At 39.3% G+C, this 23199-nt stretch overlaps 1 protein-coding gene and 1 pseudogene across 1 annotated transcript; one reads left to right on the top strand and one right to left on the bottom strand.

Annotated features, from left to right (window-relative positions):
* Nucleotides 1-487: 487 nt before the first annotated feature.
* On the top strand, nucleotides 488-14293 carry LOC111334981 (E3 ubiquitin-protein ligase TRIM45). The gene is given in 12 exon segments (XM_088761355.1): nucleotides 488-863; nucleotides 1101-1169; nucleotides 1860-2019; nucleotides 3075-3141; nucleotides 3589-3653; nucleotides 4285-4333; nucleotides 4810-4913; nucleotides 5430-5490; nucleotides 5961-6587; nucleotides 7247-7324; nucleotides 7760-8452; nucleotides 11220-14293. A coding segment is annotated over 1 exon segment (2286 nt). The 5' UTR covers nucleotides 488-863; nucleotides 1101-1169; nucleotides 1860-2019; nucleotides 3075-3141; nucleotides 3589-3653; nucleotides 4285-4333; nucleotides 4810-4913; nucleotides 5430-5490; nucleotides 5961-6587; nucleotides 7247-7324; nucleotides 7760-8452; nucleotides 11220-11288; the 3' UTR covers nucleotides 13575-14293.
* Nucleotides 14294-15413: 1120 nt separating this feature from the next.
* On the bottom strand, nucleotides 15414-22799 carry LOC148729915 (protein SSUH2 homolog; annotated as a pseudogene).
* Between the last annotated feature and the right edge of the window lie 400 nt (nucleotides 22800-23199).

Raw genomic sequence — 23199 nt, 5'->3', positions numbered from 1 at the left:
GTTCTTAAAACAAATATTTCCAATTCAAATTTCCAAGGGGCAACTATCAGACCGATAGTTCCGAGACATAAACACTCTATTGTTTTTATTGTTCACCAGTAAATTTTCTTCCGCGCCTACAGTTTGTCACAAATGTCAATAATTTGCAACTGTACATTGGCTAAATAATACATTATACCTGTCAGAATTGAAAATTCACTGTTTATCCGATCTGCCTAACTTCATGACCGTCAAACTATTCAAAACTTTTCACAGATGAGTACTACCAATCCAGGTATTTTCCGCGGACAGGCACTATCCATCCGGGTATTTTCCGCGGGCGGGCACTATGGGCTGATAGTGTCTCTCCACGGATGAACACTATTGCGTCACGTGATCAATTTAAACCAATAAGAACCGGAGAAAATTTAGTTGTGAACTATAGTGAGTTGTGGATGCACGCGGGAGGTTGCTAAGGATGAAAGAAGCTAAGAGTGGCATGAGGCTATCGTCTCGTGCGACTCTAGCTACTTGAGCCCTTAGCAAACCTCCCAAGTGCATCCATAACTCAATAGTGCTCGCTATGGCATTCACCATTTGTTTTATAACATAACATTGATATATTGTAACAAGAGTTCCCTTTTATCTAACAAATCTTACGCGATAAAAAAAAAAGCATGCCCGGAAAATAGTCTTAGCGCAGTTGGCCCAAGCTCTCTTTGAGAACCACACAAGGAATACAATTTGTATATATATAAGGATATAGACAAAGTCATAGACAGAGTGATTCCACATAGAAAGCCAGGATTAAAAAAAACTGCTTAAATCAAGTGAAATCGGTAAAACAACGACACCAGGAGCAAAGAACACACGTAGGGAACAAGGTAAGCCATTTTTATTTGATATTTTCACTTTTAACTATCTCTGTGGATATCTTGTAGAAAATCCCATACAAATACTTGTGTGGTTTTCAAAGAGTGCTTGGGGCGCCTGTGGTCTTAGCATTTGCTCACGTCAGCAGCATGCACCCATAGGCAAATAGTAGATGCTGTATAAACCAATCAGAGCGCATGCTTTGCTTTAGTTATGTTATGAAGGCACTTTTGTAAATTTACTACTAGGATGTTGGAGAATGGTGAATCTGAAAAAGAAACTGGTTGGCAGAGAGTAGAAGCGTCATTTGAAGTCAGGTGTGTACCTATAGAGACCATTACTCATGTCATGTCTTCCCTCCCCCCCCCTTTCCCTTGATTCCCTTCCCCATTGATTACATAGAGAGTGAAAAGGAATACAAAGAAATTAGCAGATCATTCAAATGCAAAGGTTTGTTTTAAAAGTTCACTCCATTGTCAGAATAAATCTGCTGGATAATTCTGCAGGATTCTTCTGCTGCATTTCCCTGGTGGATTATTCTGCTGGATAATTCTGGTGGATTATTTTTCTGGATTATTCTTATGGAGAAGGATACTGTGATGCGATGAAATAATGGACTTTGAGATCTAATGATTTTCTAAATCAGTTTTGGGTTTCTCAGTACAATAAATTAATGTAGGTCGCTGACACTACTCATAGCACACTGAATCTCAGTCATTTCATCAATAATGATCTGCTGAAAATACATTCATTTGGTAGCAATTCTGAGATGAAATGACACTTCATGAAACTGCGGTAGAATCATATGGTTTTCGTATATATTGAAATTCATTGATGAGTTATTTAATATGTTTTGTTCTATAGACAGAGTGATGAGCATAAAAAAAAGCATCTAAAAATTTTGAAGCTAATTTTTTGAACGCCTTGATTAACTTGCAATGAATACTTAATAGGTATATTTAATGACAGTATTCTTTCCAATTCTTGTTTTTTCGCTTGATTCCAAGATGTACAGTGAATAATGCTTGAAAATTACCTGGTACATTTTCTGACGATAAAAAAACCGCGAGGACAATATCTAAGAAGGAAGACATCTGTGAAAGGTGACGAAGATCTTTGAAAATATACACTTTGGAAGAGATTGAAGGAATCATTCTACAAAGAAAGGTTTGGCAGAATCAGTCCCTGAAGCTTGATATCCTTGATTTAAGTTGAAAAAGTAACCCCTTTTACCGCTGTTCAATTTTTTAGTGTTTTTTCTTTCTTGTTGCTATGATTTACTCAAGCTGTTTTGCATTTTTGTTAATTCACTGCCAGGATGTCAGAAAATTAATTAGTTGTGTGATGACCAGTCTCCTTATGGGTAAAGAGGAACAGAAGGGCCACGCCCAGAGCCTAGCTGTTTAAAGGGTAGATAACACTATCCAATGGATAAATCGCTACCCAGGGTGTAAGTGTTAACAAAATGTACAGCGCTATGAAGCAGATAGTGATTCATCCAGTGAATAGTCTTACTTACTCTTCAAGCAACCAGGGCCAGGAGAGTTGGGGGGGTGGGGGGGAGGATGTAAGAGGACTGAAAATAAATGGCAGGAGGCTGAGTCTTTTTTAAAGGTGGGAAGATGGAAAGGAGTGCAAAAATGTTTTTTCTTAATCATAAATCTGCATATTTTATCGCAAGGGACAGGAAAAGGTTGTCCAAGGTTGTCCAAGGTTGGAATGGCAGCTGAGCAGGGCACAAAAATCAGGACGTTTTTATTCCTTCCTCTCCAGTCCTCATTTCCCCCGTTTACACCCTAACATCAGTGTGCATATTCTCCATACTGTTCTCTATACATTTCCTAAGGTGCTGATAAGGAGAATTTGTTTAATAATGAAGAGCTTCTTTAGTTGATGATCATTTCCGTAATTCTACTGACCTTAATGTGTGGTTCAGGGGTGATACTGTAAGGAGAAATAAAATGTTAGTCACTCTGAGGGATTAAAGGGTTAAGTCCCTATAGTAATACCAACTCCTATACTGGCTTATCAAACACTTGGTTGCTTTTAAATGTGATTGTTTTATGGGTCCTCAGGAGGAGTTCCTGGAGCGCCGAGAATAAAACTCTGACTGCTTTGACAGAAAAGTAATGGCAGTAAAAGGGTTCAATAACAAATAATTTTTGTTCCATGGTCGATGAATAGAATTACAGTTACTGTATTTATTTTATTTTGGGATACAGTTACACAGAATGGTGAATCTGAAGGAAAAGCTGTTTGGTAGAGAATAGAAGCATTATTTGGAGTCAGGTGGGTACAATATAGACCATATTACTAATAGAAACCATATTACTTATGCCATGCCTCACCCCCTCCCCCCTGAGTACATAGACAGTGAAAAGGAATACAAAGAGATTAGCAGATCATTCAAATGCCAGAGTTTGTTTTTACAGTTTACTCCATAATTAGATTAATTCTGCTGGACAATTTTGCAGAACTCTTGTGTTGGATAATTGTGCCAGACAGTTCTGGATAATTCTTCTGGCAAAAGATATGATGAGATCAACAAATGGACTGTGAGGTCTAGTCTGCTTTTATAAATTAGTTTTGGGTTTTGTAGTACAATCAAATTTAGGCATCTGACAACTCACAGCACACATCGAATCTCAATAATTTAATAAAAAATTATATTCTGAAAATACTTTCTTTTGGTAACAATTCTGAAATAAAATGAGTCCTCCATGTTTTGTTCTTTAGACAGAGTGATGTGCATCTTGATAAAGATGGAGGGCAAAACTCATGAAAACATATTTTAATTTAGGGTAGGACTGACTTTTTACATATTTCAAAGAGCCTTGGTTATTAAAAAACCACAAATATGTTAATATCCACATAATTATCAATGAATACCATAAAGTAATACAATACTGCTTCAATTTGAAAAAATTTTGTTCCAAAATGAATACTTCTGTTAACCTGTAAACTCCCAAGATTTCATTGGTAATTCTCTTCACTATTTGCTGTACAATTCTCCTGTTAGTTTTGAGAATTTGGTATTGGATCAACTAATAATCCCCTAATGATATTTTTCTTTATTCTCATCACTTGTCTGCTTGATATCATATTGATATTGTAAGGAGAAATTCTCCCTTGGTCACTCATAGAAGTTAAAGGGTTAAAGGAAAGGTAATATTTGCCCCACATACACAAACTTTAAACAGCCCGTAGACATGTACAACATTTTTTCCTCAACAGAGGTTATGAAGAAGAACAATACTTAATATAGTTTGTAAAACTTATTTTATGAGAATAAAAAGTCATAATTCTATTTTTCTGCGACGAAAGTTTTTTACTAAAAGTGGACTATTAATCAGGTCAATGAATTTACCACAACTTTTTGCTTTGAACATATATAACAGCCTCAACTGGAGTTCTGTATAACATCTTTTCTAGGTACGTGGTGTAAAATGGCTGTTGGGGCAGCATTTGGAGGTGGTTTGAGGTAGGCAAGTTTTGTTGAAAAATGTAGTGTCGCAAAGTCTAACTGTAATGGAACAGACTCAAATATACAAGAAGAGTTTGCACCAAAAGTAGGCAGATCCAACGTATCTAAAACGTCGTTGGGCTTAGCAGCCAAGCCTGCAATATCCATGGATACCCGGATATAACAAAAAGAAAATGAACTAACTGTGAAGGAAATGATCACCAACGAAACAAGCTCTTGATTTTTAAACAAATTCTCCGTGTTTGCACCCGAAGAAATGTATGAAGAACAGTATGGAGAATATGCATACTGATATTAGGGTGTAAAGGTTTAAGTTATTGCTGACTGAATGTTGCTGAGTGAATCAAACATTGGCTTTATCAATTATCTTCATTTTGTTCTGACTATCCAGTGTACAGTATAAGTTGGACTGTAGTTTTATAACAGCGCTGAATAAATTTAATTTGCACTCTTCTAACTTTCTGAACCTTCAGTTTGCCCCTTGGAATTACAAACTTTCACAGGCTGGAAATTCAATTCTACCAGAGGAATACGATCTGAACAGAAAGCAACATAAGGAATGCAATGTTGAAATAGAGTAAGTGATGTTCTATTTTCACCCTAATTTAATCCACAATGATTTTTATTTTTATTTTTTATTTGCTTTATTCTGTTCAAGTTAGTGATGGGTGGCCTTTGTCTGCTATTTATTCCAGAGATTTTTTTCTTTCATTTACAAAACTTAACATTGTGACAAGTTTAGTTTTGAAGGAGGCAGTGTGGCAGAGTGGTGCCCAGGGCCCTGGACTTGTATTCTGGTGGTCCTGGGTTCAAGTCCTCCTCCCTGCTAATTATAATAAATGACGTTAATTATTATCATGTAATAAAAAATAATAATATATAAGATTAATTATTAATATCTAATTATTTATTATTTATTCTCAGTTGCCCAGAGTTCAATCAGATCATGGGATTTAGAGGATAAATCTTGATTTTTCTTTTTTTTTTCCTCAAGAAGGAATCAATAAAAAGATTAACATTGTCATTCACATACTGATATTAATATGTTGCATTTTTTTTTAAAGTTTCTTTTCATTGAATTTTACTATTGCAGTACTCTCTGGAAAGTTTCTGTGAATTGCAAAAGACTGAGTGAAAATTTGAACCTCAACAAGGTACTGACTAACTTAGTAATGTCATTATAGTCCTATTGGCAGCGTAGAATTTCTTTTAGTTTCAATAACTCTCCTTTTTACATGTAGAGTTATTGTTGCATACTTTTCTGGAAATTGTTCCAGATGGCAGAGAAACAGAGATTCTCCTCCAAGAAATCCAGCTCCAAAATAGAAGAAAAAAGATTAATTTTAATTCATGTTGCTTTAACAACATGAATATAAGCCCTAGTCCAGATGAACATACACTTAGGATCTTTAGTGACTGAGGAGAATGTATTACAATAATTGCTAATACTTTCGGAAATGGTTAGACAATTTAGTCTTCTCGGATAAAGACTATAAACCGTAGGCTCTGTCTCCAGCTGCATCTTCTCTGTGCTGGTTAGTTTGGGACATTAGAGAACCCACATACTTCTCGCAACGAGTAGGGGAGGTAACTCCTAGAGTTGTGTTCTGGTCTTGTTACACAGGCACCCCATTCAAACCAGGTGCAATGTTAGACAGGGACAGTAAGGTCAGGAGAATAAAGGAAGTGATCACCAACTAGTGAAGCTCTTGATTGTTAAACAGATCTCCTCGTCAGGACCTTAGGAAACCTACAAAGAACAATATGCTGATGTTAAGGTGCAAAGGCTAAGAATACAACTTATTGTATAGTTAGCCTCACCCTCCCCCCCTCCTCCAAAGATCAATTGAATTCGGATGACTCGCGCTAAAAGGGAAGGTAAAAAAAGGTACAATATTACACGTTTTAAGCGGGCTGTACATGAAATCCCAAAAGGAACTTGACAAATATCCAGCCATCTTGATCACATGCTTGGTAATCAATACAAAAAAATAGGGAGCCAATAGCGGTGCTTGACTGCAGAACTTGAAGTCCCATCTCTGATGAATTTAACTTTTTAGGCCCCAGGGTTAAATATAGAAGAGGTTTGTCACTGTTAGATTATTCAGCATGGACAATTTGTTATCAAATAAGTTTGGTTTTACTCTGATCTTGTATTCATGTGGTTTCATTTCTCTTTCATTCCCAGCCGTGTCATGATTGCATGGCTGTGGAATACAAGTGCTGTTACAAGTGTTGTGGATGTGGAAGGGTAGGTTAATGCTGAAATCTTTAGTTTCGTATTCATTTTAATAAAGAACAATGTTATTTGTTGCTCACGAACGCGGAGGATTAACCAAGAACGTCCGAGTCCCGCTCAAGGAATCGAATTCTAGATCTTAGAAATCGAAATCCTTAGATTTCGCGTTTCTTTGACCATTCGAGCTCGAAACCCGAAGATCAGGGTGACCTCGTGAAATCCGAAGTTCTGGAACTAGATTCGTTTTTAAATCCGAAGATCTGGGTCTCGATTCCTTTCTAAATCCAAAGATCTGGAATTCGATACCCCGTGACATTTTGAGATCTGGGATTCCATTCTTCGTGAAATCCGGAGAGAGTAGATGTATTGATGTCACCTTATTCGCCTATCTTCTTCATGCCATGTGGCACGTAAGGCCTCAACACAGTCCCGCCAACCAGCTCTGTCAGCCGCTGCGATTTGTACCTCACTCCGGCTCTTCCATCCAGCTTTTTCTCTTTCTTTCTCTGCTGTCTTCCTTCATGTTGTCTTTGGTCTGCCCTGTTTTCGCCGTCCTCCTGGGGTCCAGGTCGTTGCAGTTGTGCAGTCATTATTTGGTTCTTTCCTCATGATGTGGCCGATGTATTGATGTATTTACTAATGTTTTTTGTTTGTTAGTTGCGTTCTTCTAGGTGTCAGGGTTCTGGTCTCGTTGAGGGAATGTAGCAGAGGGAGCAGTATATTAACTTTATGGGCAGAGGTTGGAAAACGTGAGTGTACAGCTGTCTTGGTTTTCATTGGTTTGTTTGTTTATTTTGTTTCGTTTTTACAAAACAGTCGGAAGCGCGGGTTGACGCAAGTGACCAGATTTGTAAATGCAGCACCAAAGTTAGCGAGAGGGAAATGTGAGCTTTGGGGAGATCGAAGAACGAGAAAACCTCCTGAATGGTCAGCCAATAAGAAATCAAAGTAAAAACAGGCAAACCGTCTAAAGCGCGGAAAAAAGCGGACGAACAAGTCGTGATTGGTTTTAGTTTTGCATCCGATTGGTTTAGATGTGCCAATTTTTGTACCAATCACAGAGAAGAGTAAAGCAAAATTAATGCAATCCTGGATTACTTATGACACAATTGAAAACTGCTTTATCACTTAAACCTTCTTGTTCTTACTAAACTACAACCATGTTCTCTGTGATTCTCATTAAGGTTTGGCCCATCACGACCTTTTTTAACCAGCAAGTGAACATGGGCTCGAAGATGCTTGGGGACAAACACAGCACCAAGTGGCCTGCCAAGAACATTCTAATGCAGGTAGATAGATCTTGATTGTCAGCTGCTGACGGAAAAGGACTCTCCGAAGCGATCGTTGGAATTGAAGCAAACTTTGTTGTAACAACAAAAAATGCCAAAGGACAACAATGTTACGAAAACCGTGACCGAGTAACTGTGCAAACAAAAAGCCAGCAAGGCCATGCTTGCACGGAAGACGTGCAAGTGAAAGATGGAAGCTACCAAGTCAGCTATTTCGCCAAAGAAACCGGAAGATGCCAGGCAGTAATCAAAGAAGCAGAGAAGCTCAAGGTAGTGCTTTCCCTGTTCAAGTTTCACCCAGACAATTCAAACCCGTGTTATCTTTTGGACAACAAGGTTCGTGTCCTGGAATGTTAAGGAATCCCTGGGGATTGGCAGTGAATGAACGTAATGAAATTGCAGTGACTGAGGTGAATAGCCACAGAGTTCAGGTATTCAGCTGCGATGGAACTTACTTCAGATCTTTTGGTATTATAGGTGATAAACAGGGAGAGTTAAACTGGCCTGCTGGGATAGCTTTTGAGAAAAACAATAACATCGTAGTGGTGGACAATAATAACAACCGTGCCCAATTGTTCAGTGAGCAGGGTGAGTACCTGAGCCAGTTTGGTGGTTATGGAAATCTTCATCACCAGCTGTTGAATCCTCACGGGTTATCTATGGAGAATGACGGAAATATATAATTATTGCTGATTCAATCAACAAATTAATCAAGGTCTTTTCTCCTAAAGGCCATTATTTAACTAAATTCGGGGGTGAGGGTTCTTTAAGCTTTCCCGTTTATTGTATACAGTGTGAAAAATATCTCATAGTGTCAGACTCAGCTGAACATTGCATAAAAGTGTTTGATAGAAATGGTAAGTTTTTGTACAAATTTGGAAAGAAGGGGGAGGGGATGGGGAGTTCAATGAACCTAGTTGTTTGTCAGTTAACAAGGCAGGATACCTGATGGTCTGTGATGAAGATAATCACAGAATTCAGGTATTTGATCTTACTGGAAAGTTTATATCAAAATTTGGATCAAAAGGAGACAATAAAGGAGAATTCAATCTTCCTGTCTCTACTGCAGTGCTCAGCGATGGTCGAATAGTTGTATCTGACTTTTGTAACCATCGCATTCAGATATTTGAATAGACTCGTCATAATACCTTACAAGATTTATGCAACTTTTAAACATGAAACTATTCTGGAGAAGTGATGAATATTCTCGATAAGAATCTTCTGAATGGTCAGTGGAACTACAAAACAATTGCAACCGATCACATCACAAATTTCAAAGATTGCACATTAACCTTTGAACTCCCAAGATCTGATTGGTCAATTCTCCCCTCTGGCTGCTACACATTTCTTTGTGAATTAGTTACAAGGATTTGGTGTTAGGTCAAGATAATAGCTTTTACCTGATAAGTTTGAGTATTCTCATTACTTGTTTGCTGGATAATGTATGAATATCATGGGGAGAAGTTACATGTTAATCACTTCTGGGAATTAAAGAGTTACACTAAGTGTGATCTGTCAGTCAGCCTGGTCAATAAGCTCTTTAAGGTCAATGATTACACAATTTTCAAAACTTTTGCTTGATATCAAGTTAAATATGATGAGGAGGCTACAAAATTCAGTTCTACTTCGTCATTGATCATATTGAGAGATTTATCTTCAAGTAATGTTTCATCCGAGATAAAGAGATTGTTGCGACCATAGTTATTTCCAAGCGATTCTAAGTATTGCGTTGGTTTTGTAGTGGTCAAGCTCGCTTGAACGTACCGTACTGAAACACATAAACATGTTAGATAAAGCGGCTTGGGTGGTCAACTGAGTTGGTTTCGCAATATGTTTTCTTCGAGATCACTGTGGCGTGAAGAGTGGCCTACGTCAGAACAGCTTCAAGTTTACTCAATATGCAGGTAAACAATACAGAAAACCTCAAATAAACCTATTCAGTGAGAAAATACGATGTTTGTTTAGGTATTCCAAGTGATTCTAAAATTATTTTGGTTTTAGTGGATAAATTTATCCGAATCACAAAAACACTTTAGCAGACTGCCGGGCACGGTCTTAAAATGTCCCCCCGAATTCCGGGAATAGTACAGAAGACCTTTTTCACGGAGTCTAGATTTAAGATCCTTATCCCGTTTTACCTTAGTGAAGTTGTACTTTTATTTAGTGGAACAGGGCCTTTGAGAGTATTGTACGTAGCATAAACTACACTGCTTCTTTCGGAAGTCTTTACATCAAGTGAACCAAAACAGCGTTAGCGTAAGGGAGACATGTTGACTAGTTCCATGTTGATTCGCTGGCTTACAGAAAGAACTAAAAGGGTAAAAGTGCCATATATGAAATACAACGCCTCAGAACCTCTCAATGACATTTCGCCGAATATTTCATACTGCCGGGCATTTATTCTATTGGAGACCGTGTCCAGCAGTCTGATCAGAGGCGTAGGCGTAGGCTGCTACGCGTCTACAACCCAGTGATATTATGGGGAGTACAAACTCGCAGAATTTGTCCACTAAAAAAAACAAACAAACAAATTTTTGGAATTTTTTGAAGTTACTACACAAACATCTGATGTTCTTAAAAAGTTTAAAAGAACTTTTCAATTGAAATTACGCGAAAATTTCCAACTGCCAGGCATTCAGTCACAGCAAAAATTGACAAAAAATAACCGCAGTTCAAAATATATGAACTTCGTGTATTCATCGTATCTGATTCATCATCACGGGTTTATTACGAATCAACTTAACGGCCTGCTCCCACTTGGCTTGTTACCTCAATTGGTAGAGCGCTACACTAGTATCGTAGAGGTCAGTGGTTCGAATCCCGTACAGGCCTGATTTTTTTCAGGTTTGATTTTTGCTATTGCATAAATAGCGCTCTCTACTGCGAGGATCGTGCATCCGTACGTATCAATAGCCGCAGTTCAAAATATATGAACTTCATATATTCATCGTATCTGATTAAAAATGTTTACAAAACTCTTGAAGCCACTTCCAAATTTAATTCTTAAATCTACTCCACGAAACCGGCAAACTACGCCTTCTGGATTTACTTTTGGCTTTATCCATCTCTTAAATTTTGATACCAGATTCTCCTTGTCGTCTGACATTTCTCGCTCACGTGGAGCAAGTTTTAGTTCTTGTTTTGACAGGTTGCATGGTTCACTGAGCTCTCGCTAATGGCGCTCTCTGATTGGTTAATTTTAAGAGGCGCTGATTGACACATGCAAGACGATATGAATATGAAAATAGGGGGCGTTTCGTTAGTTAGAGGGGGTCTGTGGCAAGCCCTCCCTTTCCCCTCCGCACATTCCGCTCCCCCCAATCCCACTCCTTTCCCCCAGGGCTTCGCAGGCTAGTCGCAAGACGACACTGTTTAAGGCGTGTTTGGTACGTGCAGCAAAAGCTCTCCTTTCAAGCCGCTAATAATGGATATCAAAACCTTGCTTGACAATCTTCATGAAGAAGTTTCCTGTTCTGTGTGTATGACCACATTTACTGAACCAAAACAGCTGCCATGTTTGCACAGCTTCTGTCTTTATTGTTTAGCAGGAATTCAAAGAAGCAGTGGCCGCCGTGATGTCATAACGTGTCCTGAGTGTCGCAAGGAAAGTCAAGTCCCTGGAGGAAACCTTAAAGATCTGCCCACTAACTTTCGCATCAACAGCTTACTAGATGTGTCGACCATAAAGGAGTCCAGTTCCACAGGAGTCAAATGCAGAAACTGCGAGAAAAAAAGAGCGCAAAGTTTCTACTGTTTTCAGTGCTGTACATTCTGGTGTGAACAGTGTATCACTGTGCATAACTTACTCCGAGAAAATAAAGAACACCGAGTTCTTGCGCTGAAAGAATTTGAGGATCAAGACATCGAGGATGTCTTAAAGCCACCAGCATTTTGTTCGCGACAAGGCCACGAAAAGAAAGAGCTGGAGTTCTTCTATGTCAAATGTGAAGAGACCATTTGCTCTTCATGCGTTGTAACTGCACACGATAAACATGTTAAGGTACTGTTGGAAGAAGCGGCAAATAAAAAGAAATCGCAAGTTATGTCCACGATTGAGTCCAAAAAGGCAACAGCGCAAAGGATGAGAGACAATCTCTCGAAACTTGACGAAAGCTGTGATAACATCGAAGCAAACGTTGCCAAATTAAAAAGAAGCGCACAACAGTTTGCAGAAAGCTTGATCGCTGTTATTGAAGCCAAGAAACAGGAAATCTTTAATAAAGCAGATCATGAGACGCAACAATTCCTGGAACGTTTGCGAATACAAAGGATCGAAATGGAACAGAGAGTCAGAATAATCGAAACAGCAGTCAAAAAAGCTGAATCGCTTTTAAAACGAAGCACAAATGCAGAGCTTGCAAAGATAGATGAGGCAATGAAGACAATCATTCCGAAAAAAAGCGATGAACAGCGTGAAGAACTAGACTGTGACCTTGAAGATCTGCGTCAATTTATCTTCGACGAAAACGAGGCCTTAAAGGCAAGAACAATTCAAGAAGGGATTGGCCGTGTCTTTACCTTTCGACCCAACGAGACCAAAGCGGATCACTCAACGGCGAAAGGAAAAGGACTCATTGAAGCGATTGTTGGAATTGAAGCCAACTTTGTTTTAACAACAAAAAATGCCGAAGGACAGCAGTATTACGAAAAGCTTGACCGAGTAACTTTGGAAATAAAAAATCAGCAAGGCCTTGACGGCGCGACAGAGGTGCAAGTGAAAGATAACTACGATTGAAGCTACAAAGTCAGCTACTTTGCCAAAGAAACTGGAAGATGCCGGGCCGTAGTCAAAGTGGACGAAAGAGAAGCTCGTGGCAGTACTTTCTCAGTTCAAGTTTCACCCAGACAATTCACACCCGTGTTATCTTTTGGACAACAAGGCTCGTCTCCTGGAATGTTAAGTAAACCCTGGGGAGTGGCAGTGAATGAACGTAATGAAATTGCAGTGACTGAGGTGGATAACTACAGGGTTCAGGTATTTAGTAGTGATGGAACTTACTTAAGATCTTTCGGTAGCAAAGGTAATAAACAGGGTGAGCTCAACTATCCTACTGGGATAGCTTTTGATAAAAACAATAACATTATAGCGGCGGACTGGCTTAACCGCCGTGTTCAATTGTTCAGTGAGCAGGGTGAGTACCTGAGCCAGTTTGGTGGTAAAGGAAATCTTGATCACCAGCTGTTTTTTGCATACGGCTTATCTACAGAGAACAACGTAAATATAATTGTTCCTGATTCAGACAACAAATTAATCAAGATATTTCCTCTTAATGGCCATTATTTAAATAAATTCGGTGGTGAGGGTTCTCTTACCTGCCCTTCTCACTATATACAGTCTGGAAAATATCTTATAGTGTCAGACAGAGATGAACATTGTATCAAAGTGTTTGATAGAAATGGGAATTTTTTGTACAGATTTGGAAAAAAGGGGGAGGGGGATGGGGAGTTCATTTACCCTCGTTGTTTGTCAGTTAACAAGGCAGGACACCTGATGGTCTGTGAAGCAGGTAATCACAGAGTTCAGGTATTTGATCTTAGTGGAAAGTTCATAACAAAATTTGGATCAAAAGGAGACATTAAAGGAAAATTTAATAATCCCGTCTCTGTTGCAGTACTTAGGGATGGTCGAATAGTTGTGTCTGACTTAAGAAACCATCGCATTCAGATATTTGAATATACTCATCATTATACCTTACAAGATTTAAATTGATTTTATGCAACTTTTAAACATGAAACTACTCTGGACAAGTGATGTATATTCTCAGTAACAATCTTCTGAATGGTCAGTGGAGCTACAAAACAACCAATCACATCACAAATTTCAGAGGTTGCACATTAACCTTTCAACTCCCAAGATCTGATTGTCAATTCTCCCCTCTGGCTGTTACACATTTCTTTGTAAATTTGTTACGAGAATTTGGTGTTAGATCAAGATAATAACTTCTACCTGATAACTTTGAGTATTCTCATTACCTGTTTGCTGGATCATGTCTGGATATCATAGGGAGAAGTTACAAGTTAATCACTTCTGGGAGTCTAAGGGTTACAGAAGTGTGATCTGTCAGTCAGCCTGGTCAATAAGCTCTTTTAGATCAATGATTACACAGGTCTTAAAACTTTTATTTGAAATCAAATCTAAGACGATAACAGGAATACAAAATTCAGTTCCACCAGATCATTAATTATATTTAGAGGTATAGCTTCAAGTAATGTTACATCTAAGATAAAACAATTTTGCAGCCATACCTTTTTTACTGGAATATTTCCACCATGCTGAGCAAGGAACCTGTTCCTGAGTTAAACGAGCAGAGTGAATGGACTGTTTTTCGATATTTAATTTAGTAAAATTTTTTTATTGCATATAGAAGTATGCAATATAAAATTGTAAATAATCAAAATGTAAAAATATGTCAATAAAATAGTTATAATTGTTTTTAAACTTTGCTGTGTAATAAGTGTTTGATAAAACAAAGAAGAGTGATTCGAAACTTTCTGACTGATTTACGAGCAGTTTACTAAGAGAGGTTGCTCAGCCACCGGCTAAAATATGAAATCTCAATAAATAGCTGAATTTACAGGCCAGAAGTAGTGTTTCAACCCTGAGACATCAAAGTCAACCGGAAGTTCTTTCAGCGCACCCTTGAAAGTTTGTAACGCAACACGCTAATGCTAAACCTCAAAAAGTGATTGATAACCTACGAGGCTGGCAAGTTTATATTTTCAGAACGTTAAGCAAATGAGTTGCGAGGTTTGAAACTTTGAAACCCAAGCTCTGCAGCTCGAATTGGCGGCTCAGCCACCTTCATTTTCACTGAGGGTCATGAACAACTACCAACTAGGCCCGTTAACCGAATGATGGTGGATAGAGGACAAAGGGATTTACAGTGATGCTTAGTATTTTGACAATTTGTCGTATTATAAATCCCACACTTTGATATTGCGGTGATTTCAAACCTACGAACTACGTGGTTTGTTTTGCTATAAAAAGCACCGTTGTGCGGCGTTACGTAATTAGTTGCGTCGTTGTGAGTTCCTGAATAATGAACCTTTACGCAATGCTACTGACCTTCGCCATTATTCCGAAGAAAATTTTACCAATCTTTTCATTTTGATGATCGGTCATTTTACGCCTATTTATTACACAAAAAATCCCCAAGCAAGCTCGAGTCGACATTTCAATAGCGTCTAATGATCTGTTTTAAAGTCTATGAATAAAACACTTAGCAAAGTTTTTACGGCAGTGTGGAATTATGTAATATAGGTAACATAGTGATGGAAACCTAATAAACACTATCTAAAATTCATTTAAAGGGAGATACCTGAGCCGCGGGGAGCATTAAGCGAGGTGTGGTGTCGCAAAAAAGCTCTGAGCGGGGTGGGGAGAGGATGTGCCTGCGCGTTACTTCCACTCGGCTCCAGGACAAGATTACTTCGCACGTTTTACTATTACGGATGTTGCCTAAGATGAATGTAGCTTTCACTTCTACTTAACTACAAAAAACATTCAAAGCAAATCTGTATAAGCTACTGATAACGGTAAACTGTCAAATTAGAGATGCGATGGATTTGCACCAGACATATGCATGGCAGCTAAAGGACCTAGAGTAATATGCTGTCTTTCTTTAACAAAGAGAAAACAGCAGTTAATTGAACTGCAGAATTCACAAATCTACATCTATAGCAATGGAGAGCATGATTATGTATTTCATATATACTATGAAGAACTCTATGAGTTAATATTAATTTTTTTTAGGGGGGTAGTACGAGGTGTTCAAGGGGAAGGGAGGGGGAATCAGTCGTTGCCAACAGAATACAAAAGTGGGGACTAGAGATAATTGACTGCTAATGGAGGAGTGATTATTAGAATATTGGATCGGGTAAATTCTATCGCGAGACAACCAAAATCCTTCCCAGAGATAAATAATGGCCAGTTCCTTTTGTAAAACGCGGCTATGCCCTAAACTTCGTCTCCTTTATAATTTCAAAGTCCCGAAAGCATCACATGATTCGCGGTTACTGATTGCTCATTCGGAGAGCAGCTCTACAAAATACTGCAGCCGCAGCAGCACCTCTGGGGGTAGTCTGGAGCATACACTTTATGATCATGACCGTAGACCCAGAAGCGACTAGATTGCTCCTTCCATTAGTAGGCAACTTCAGACACGGGTAATGCTCGCAGTTGTTGACGCTGAAGACAAAAACATTCATAGGTTATTAGTGGGGCACGTATGCTGCGACGTTAGGAAGAAAGAGCTGTACAAACCACGCAGAGTGGACGGCAGCAAGAACCTTTTCTTTACATAATTTACTACTGTTATTGCTGTTGTGAGCGTATTCCATATGTATTTGCGATTTACTTTGCTGAGATGTGTTCTTACTTGTTTACCCAAAGATGGCGGATTAGAGTTATTGATGTGACCTGGTTTAGAAATTATTTGATAAAAGACCTATCTACCCGCTTAAGAATGCTCTTGGCAGGCCACTCGGTACTGTGTTCGTCTACCAGCCTCTACGAGCCAATGTTCACTTGCTGGTCAAGAAGGTCGTAATGGGCCACACCTTAATGAGAATCAGAGAACATGGTTGTAGTTTAGTGAGAACGAGAAGGTGAAAGAGAAAAAGACAGTTTTCAATTGTGTCATAAGTAATCCAGGATCGTATTAATTTTGCTTTACTCTTCTCTGTGATTGGTACAAAGAAACTCGCACTACTCAACCAATCGGATGCAAAACTAAACCAATCACGACTTGTTCGCTCGCGTTTTTCCGCGCTTTAGGCGGTTTGCTTGTTTTTACTTTGATTTCTCATTGGCTCACGATTCAGGCACTTTTCTCGTTCTTCAATCTCCCCAAAGCTCTTTCTCACATTTCCCTTTTGCTAACTTTGCTGTTGCATTTACAAATCTGCTCACTCGCGTTTTCCCGCGGTTTAGACAAATTTGTTGCTTTTATCTTAGGCTCTGATTGGCTGCTTGTGATATTTCCTTTACTTTGATTGGTTGCTGTGATTACTTTGCTTTTGGTTTGGAAAGTCAATTGAATAGCGCACTATGTTTGTGTCAGACGATTAGTCTATTGATAAGAAAAGAGAAAAACTCACCCTAGGTAGTTCTTGCTTAAATATTTCAGTTCCTTGGGAATTAACGATGAGCTCGGCAGGCAACTGATCTGTTCTCTCCACGACATGATTAAGACACATGGTTCTCCCTTTGAAATAAATAGAAATAATGATGACAATAACAATAAGAATAATAATGAGAAGAATAACAATAACAATAATGATGACGACGATGAATATTATGATTATTGGGATAATTTTAATAGCTTAAAGAGTCAGCTACACTTTCAGCCTACTTGCAGATTAATACTCGGTCGTCATATTGGACGGGTGGAAGATCTGGGAAAAGGACAAAGCAGGGGGGAGGGGGAAGGGTTTTTCTCTCGCCTCATGCTTGAAAACACAAAGTACTGCCTGAAAGCAGGCTATTACAGTTCTCATCCATTTGATTAAAACAAATCTTTTGGACGAATCGCGGGTGATTGCTCACACGTACGAACAGATTACTCCTCGGGAAAAGGGTATAAGAACTAGTCAGCGACTTGTTCCCGGGTGAAGTGATCTGTAATGGTAATGGTTTAATGGTAATGGTTTATTAGATATGAATTCGGCACTAAAATGAAATACTCCATATTCACAAGAAATTACAAAAAATATTTACAAATTAAATGAGACTATATAAATAAAAAATTTTGCCGGGGGACTGGGTTACCGGCTCACAAGATTCTGTTAACAAGTTATTACAAATGTGATACAAGTCTATTGCGATAATTCATTAAGCTTTGACGTCATTGCGGGAAAAAAACTTATTTGAAATCGTTTTGTCCTGCATTTAAAAAGAGTCAAGTTATTGCTGGAGCGCAGCTGGCGGCCGTGTGCGTCTAGTCTTTTCTGTGGAATTAATGATGACAACTGTGAGTTTTTAATTTTCTCGAACTGTTCGAGGCATAGACGTTCCCTATTTTCTTCCAGTGTGGGGTAATTCAAAACATTACATGCAGTTCTGTAAGAAATTAGTGGTTCGATTATCCTGAAAGCTCTTCTTTGTATCTGTTCTAAATTGTCCACAAGGTAAGATGGAAGGCTAGAATGCCATACCGGGCATGCGTACTCCAAAACAGAACGTATTAGAGCAGTATAGACACTAAGTAAATCCTTGTGTGGAAGGCCATTGCGGCGCAGGACACGAAGGATATAAAGTCGCTGAGCAGCTTTCTTTGTAATGCTAAGAATGTGACTACCCCATTTTAGATCATCCTGAATGAGCACTCCTAGGAGCTTGTGACTTTCTACCACTTCGATTGAGGTGTTATTAATAGTCAACTGTGATAGAGTGGGAGGGTTACGTAGGAAGCATATTCTGAGTTCTTTGCACTTTTTTGGGTTCAATCTCATGTAATTTGAAGAACACCAGGTAGTTATATCATCCAAGGTGGTTTGGATAGTTGATGAACCTTCTCGAGGTAGAACTTCAGCAATGGTTAGGTCATCAACGTACTTCCAGAATGAACTGGTTGGAGTAAGCTCATTCACCATAACTAAAAATAGTATCGGACCCAATTTGGTCCCTTGTGGGACCCCAGCGTTTACATACGACCAGTCAGAGAAGGAATCAATAATCTTGACTCGTTGTCTTCTATTGGATACAAAACTACAAATCCAAAGTAATAAAGACCTACGTACCCCTAAGTTAATAAGTTTGAGCATTAGGATGTTGAGATTTATCCTATCGAAGGCTTTACTGAAGTCCAGCATACAAATACGCAAAGTGTTACCAGGGGTATCAAGGCTAGATAGCCATTCGTGGAGCATATCCATGAGACACAGGGTTGTAGATGTGCCTTTCAAGAAACCAAACTGGCGTGGATCAATTTTACTCTTGATATCTTCGAGGACCCAGCATGCGAGGAATTCCTCTAATACTTTAGAGAGGCATGGCGTGAGTGAGATAGGCCGGAAGTCACTGAGGGATCTCGGTACAGGCTCTTTGGGAACAGGTGTTATGTTCGCAGCCTTCCAGATGTCTGGAACAATACCCAAAGCTAAACTTGAGTTAAACAGGTTTGCAACTGGGTCAGCAAACTCAAAAGCGAATTCTCTAAGGATACGTGCAGGGATCTTATCTGGCCCTGTAGCTTTAGATGGATTTAGCTTGAGCAGTTTTTGACACACTTGTGGTGGGCTGATGAACGGTGCTCTCTCAGAGCATGGTAAGTAGGCTGGGAGTTGGCATGGATCTAAAGCAGGAATGTCCTCATTTACAGAAAGGAAGAACTTATTTAAGTCATTAACCAGCTCGTTAGGAGATTTAGTCACTCCATCGATAACAAAACTGTTAGTAGAGGTAGCTGATGAACAGGATCTATCAGAGGCTCTGTTAACGTAGTTCCACCATTTTCGAGAGTCTGTTGTTTTTAGGTGTTGGATTTTCTCCGAGTAGAATTGTTTCTTTCTTTGTGTAATAGATGTTCGCACCTTGTCACGGTAAATACGCCATAAATGGAGATCACCACTATGATAGGCAGCTTGACGCTCTAATATTAGGTGTTTAACAGAAGCCGTCATCCACGGCTTGTCCTGTGATGAAGTTTCACAGTTCGCTCCGGGAAGAAACAGTCAATAGCTTGAGAAATATTTGATGTGAATGTAGAGGCTGTTATGATGTTAGAAGAATCAGTAAGCCAAACCTGGGAGGTTAACCATCTTCCAAAGGCATCAAGTCCTGAGCGTGGGAAGCGACGTAGTCGACGTGTTGCTTTGGGTGGATGATTAGTAGGATGGTGGTGGTTGGGATGCCAAACAAGGGCATTGTGATCAGAGGTGCCGATAGGAGCCAAAACTGTCGGTTTACTATAGTAAGAATGCATGTTTGTGATCATCAAGTCCAAAATTGCAGAACCCCTTGTTGGTTGGTCAACTAATTGAGTTAAGTTGCGGTTGTTGAGTAGATCTGAAATATCCAGGTTGTTAAAATCACCAAACAATGCTATCCCACAGTCAGGATGTTCACTACGAACAGAGTCCAATGTTTTGATTAAATAGTTTGTGGCGTTACGTTGATCTTGGGCGTTGCTGTCCGGAGGAATGTAAAAAACGCCCATGATAATGCCAGTAATTGATCTGCGAAGTCGATGTGGTCTAAGCCACTGCCAAAGACATTCAATATGTGGATTTTCCAAATCAGACCGGCGCTCGCAGGGGATGCCCGACAATACAAAGGCGCAGACGCCACCACCACGACCACAGGATCGATCATGGCGGTATAAAGTATAATCAGGGATAGAGATCAGGGTACTTTGTATATTTCCATGAAGCCAAGATTCACTTATTGCAGCGATCGAGATGTTTCGTTGAGTCAACAGTAAGGCAAGTTCATCGGTTTTTGCTGGCAGAGACCTTACATTTGCTTGCAAAAAGCTTGGTAGTTGAGATTTGGTGGTAAGTTCTGTCGTATTTGTAGGCTTAATAAGATAAAGAGCTGGCCTTAAGAGACTATTTCTGGCTTGATTATGGAAGATATTACGTTGCGTAATACCTGTAGGAATAGGCTTTTGTTTAGCAGTTAATGAAGCATGATGATTGTTGCTTTCACTATTGTTCGAGTTGCCGCATCGGTGAAAAGGGCTGATTATTATGCAGTTACTTGAATTGCGCTGTTTTGGAAGATTTTTCCTTCCTGAGCAACTTGGCTTTCGTCTCATTTGAGTTATACGTGTTGGAATCTATCAGGAAATCTCAACGCTCGCTAAGTAGATTTGGAATATGGGCTTTAAAGTTCACACACCTCACTTGATAGAACATGGTGAAGTTTATAAATGTGTATGGCTTCACTAATTTACCATTTTACAGTCAGCGAAATGAAAGTTTTTTGATTGAGCTTGTCCCAAACACGTCCCACACTTTATTCAGCCGTGACCATTACAAACCTCACAACTGCAATCGAAAAAGATTTTTAAAAGCTCTTTTTCTTTGGAAGGAATGGAAATGTAGATAGCGTAACAAGATTTGTCCACCTCTCTTTAAAATCTACAAGAGCTGTGTCTGACTGATTTTGTTGTAGATACAGTTAAACCTATCCACAACGGCCACCTTGAGGACAGAAGAAAGTGGCCGTTGTGAAGAAGTGGCCATTGTAGAGAGGTTAAATGAATGTATGGACAGCCCGACAGGACCAAAAAAGTGGCCGTTGTGGAAAGGCAGCCATTGAGAGAGGTGGCAGTTTGTTCAGGTTCGACTGTATTGTGAAAACCAAACAAACAAACAAACACGCCAAACCAATGAAAACCAAGACAGCTGTACACTCACGTTTTCCAAACTCTGTCCATGCAGTTAATAGACTGTTCATACTTCTGCATTCCTTCCACGAGACCAGAACCATTACACCTGAAAAACGAAAAACATAACTAAATAAATCAATAAATCAACTATCTTCGGATTTAACGAGGAAACAAATCCCATATCTTCGGATTTCACGACGAATCAAATCGCCTATCTTCGGATTTCACGGCTGATCAAATTCCAGATCTTCGGATTTCAAAAGAAATCGAGTCCCAAATCTTCGGATTTTAAAAGAAATCGAGTCCCAGATCTTCAGATTTCACGAGGTCTCCCTGATCTTTGGATTTCGGATGGTCATTGGAACGCGAAATCTAAGAATTTCCATTTCCAAGATCTACAAATCGATTCCTTGAGCGGTACTCGGATGTTTTTGGTTTCCTTCATGTCTGTGAGCAAACAAATAACATCGTTCTTCATTGAACGAATATGAAACTAAAGATTTTGACATTAACGTACCCTCCCAGATCCACAACACTTGTAACAGTGCTTGTACCCCCCAGCCATGCAATCATGACACGGCTGGAAAGAAAAATGAAATGAAACAACATGAATACGAGATCAGAATAAAACCAAACTCATTTAATAACAAATTGTCCATGCTGAATAAACTGACAGTTACGGAACTCTCCCACATTTGACCCTGGGGGCATGTTAGCGTAAAGAGTTAAATTCATCTGATGGATGGGACTTCACCTGATGGGACTTGAAGTTCTGCAGTCAAGCATCGTTAGAGGCTCCCTATTTTTCGCATTGCTGACCAAGCATGTGATCAAGATGGCTGGATATTAGTCAAGTTCGTTTGGTGTTTTCATGCATAACCCGCTTAAAACGTGTAATATTTTGCCTTTTTTTCCCTTCCTTTTTAGCGCAAATCATCCCAATTCAATTCATCTTCATCTCTGGAGGAGAGGGGGGGAGGGAGAGGCTAGCTATACAGTAAGTTGTATTCTCAACTTTTGCACCCTAAGATCAGTATGCATATTCTCCATTCTGTTCTCTGTACATTTCCTGAGGCGTTGACGAGGAGATTTGTTTAACAATCAAGAGCGTTTTTGATTGGTGTTCATTTCCTTTATTCTCCTGACCTTTATATGTGATTCAGGGGGGACAGTGTAAGGAGAAATTAGACGTTAGTCACTCTGAGGGGTAAAAAGGTTAAAAAAGGGCACTGTCACCTAACAAAAAATAATGTACATACCTCGATGGTTGTGGTGTGAGGAACTTCAATATTGGTTGCAAAGTCATTAAACAACTGAGGGAACAGGGCAGGAATGCTCCATGGAGGTGGGGCAGGTCCATTAACAGTGCTGTCTATTGGCTGACCTTAAAATTCAAAGACTGTATCCATTTATTAATTCACTTGCGTAATTCAGGCAGGCTGGCCTAGTCTAGCATTCAAGCTGGTTTGAATGGGGTGCCTGTATAACAAGGCCAGAACACACCTCTAGGAGTTATCTCCCCTGCTCTTTGCAAGAAGTATGAGAGTTCTCTAATGTCCTCAACTAACCATCACAGAGACTGATGCGACTGGAGACAAGACCTACAGTTTATCGTCCTTATCCCAGAAGTACGGTGGCCCATAGCAGACATGACACATTTTTTTTTATCGCGCAATAAATGATAGATTATCGCGCGTTAAATGGAAATTATTGCGCGATAAATGAAAAATTATGGCGCGATAAATGAAGATTATCGCGTGATAAAAGGAGATTATCGCGCGATAAATGGAATTATCGCGCGATAAATGGAAATTATCGCGCGATAAATGGAAATTATCGCGCGATAATTTATCATTTATCACGTGATAAATGGAAACTTGTCAGGTCACGTAATCAGCTGTCATGCATGTTGTTTCCGTGGACGACAATGACTGCCACAGTTAAGGAGCTATGTTTTGAGGTCGATAGTTCGTTTTATTCGTGTGAAAAGATCATTTAGCA

This window comes from Stylophora pistillata, chromosome 5, assembly GCF_964205215.1.
Source record: "Stylophora pistillata chromosome 5, jaStyPist1.2, whole genome shotgun sequence".
NCBI lineage: Eukaryota > Metazoa > Cnidaria > Anthozoa > Scleractinia > Pocilloporidae > Stylophora > Stylophora pistillata.
The sequence above is the reverse complement of the archived record's forward strand: the minus strand, read 5'-3'. Positions and strand labels throughout refer to the sequence as shown.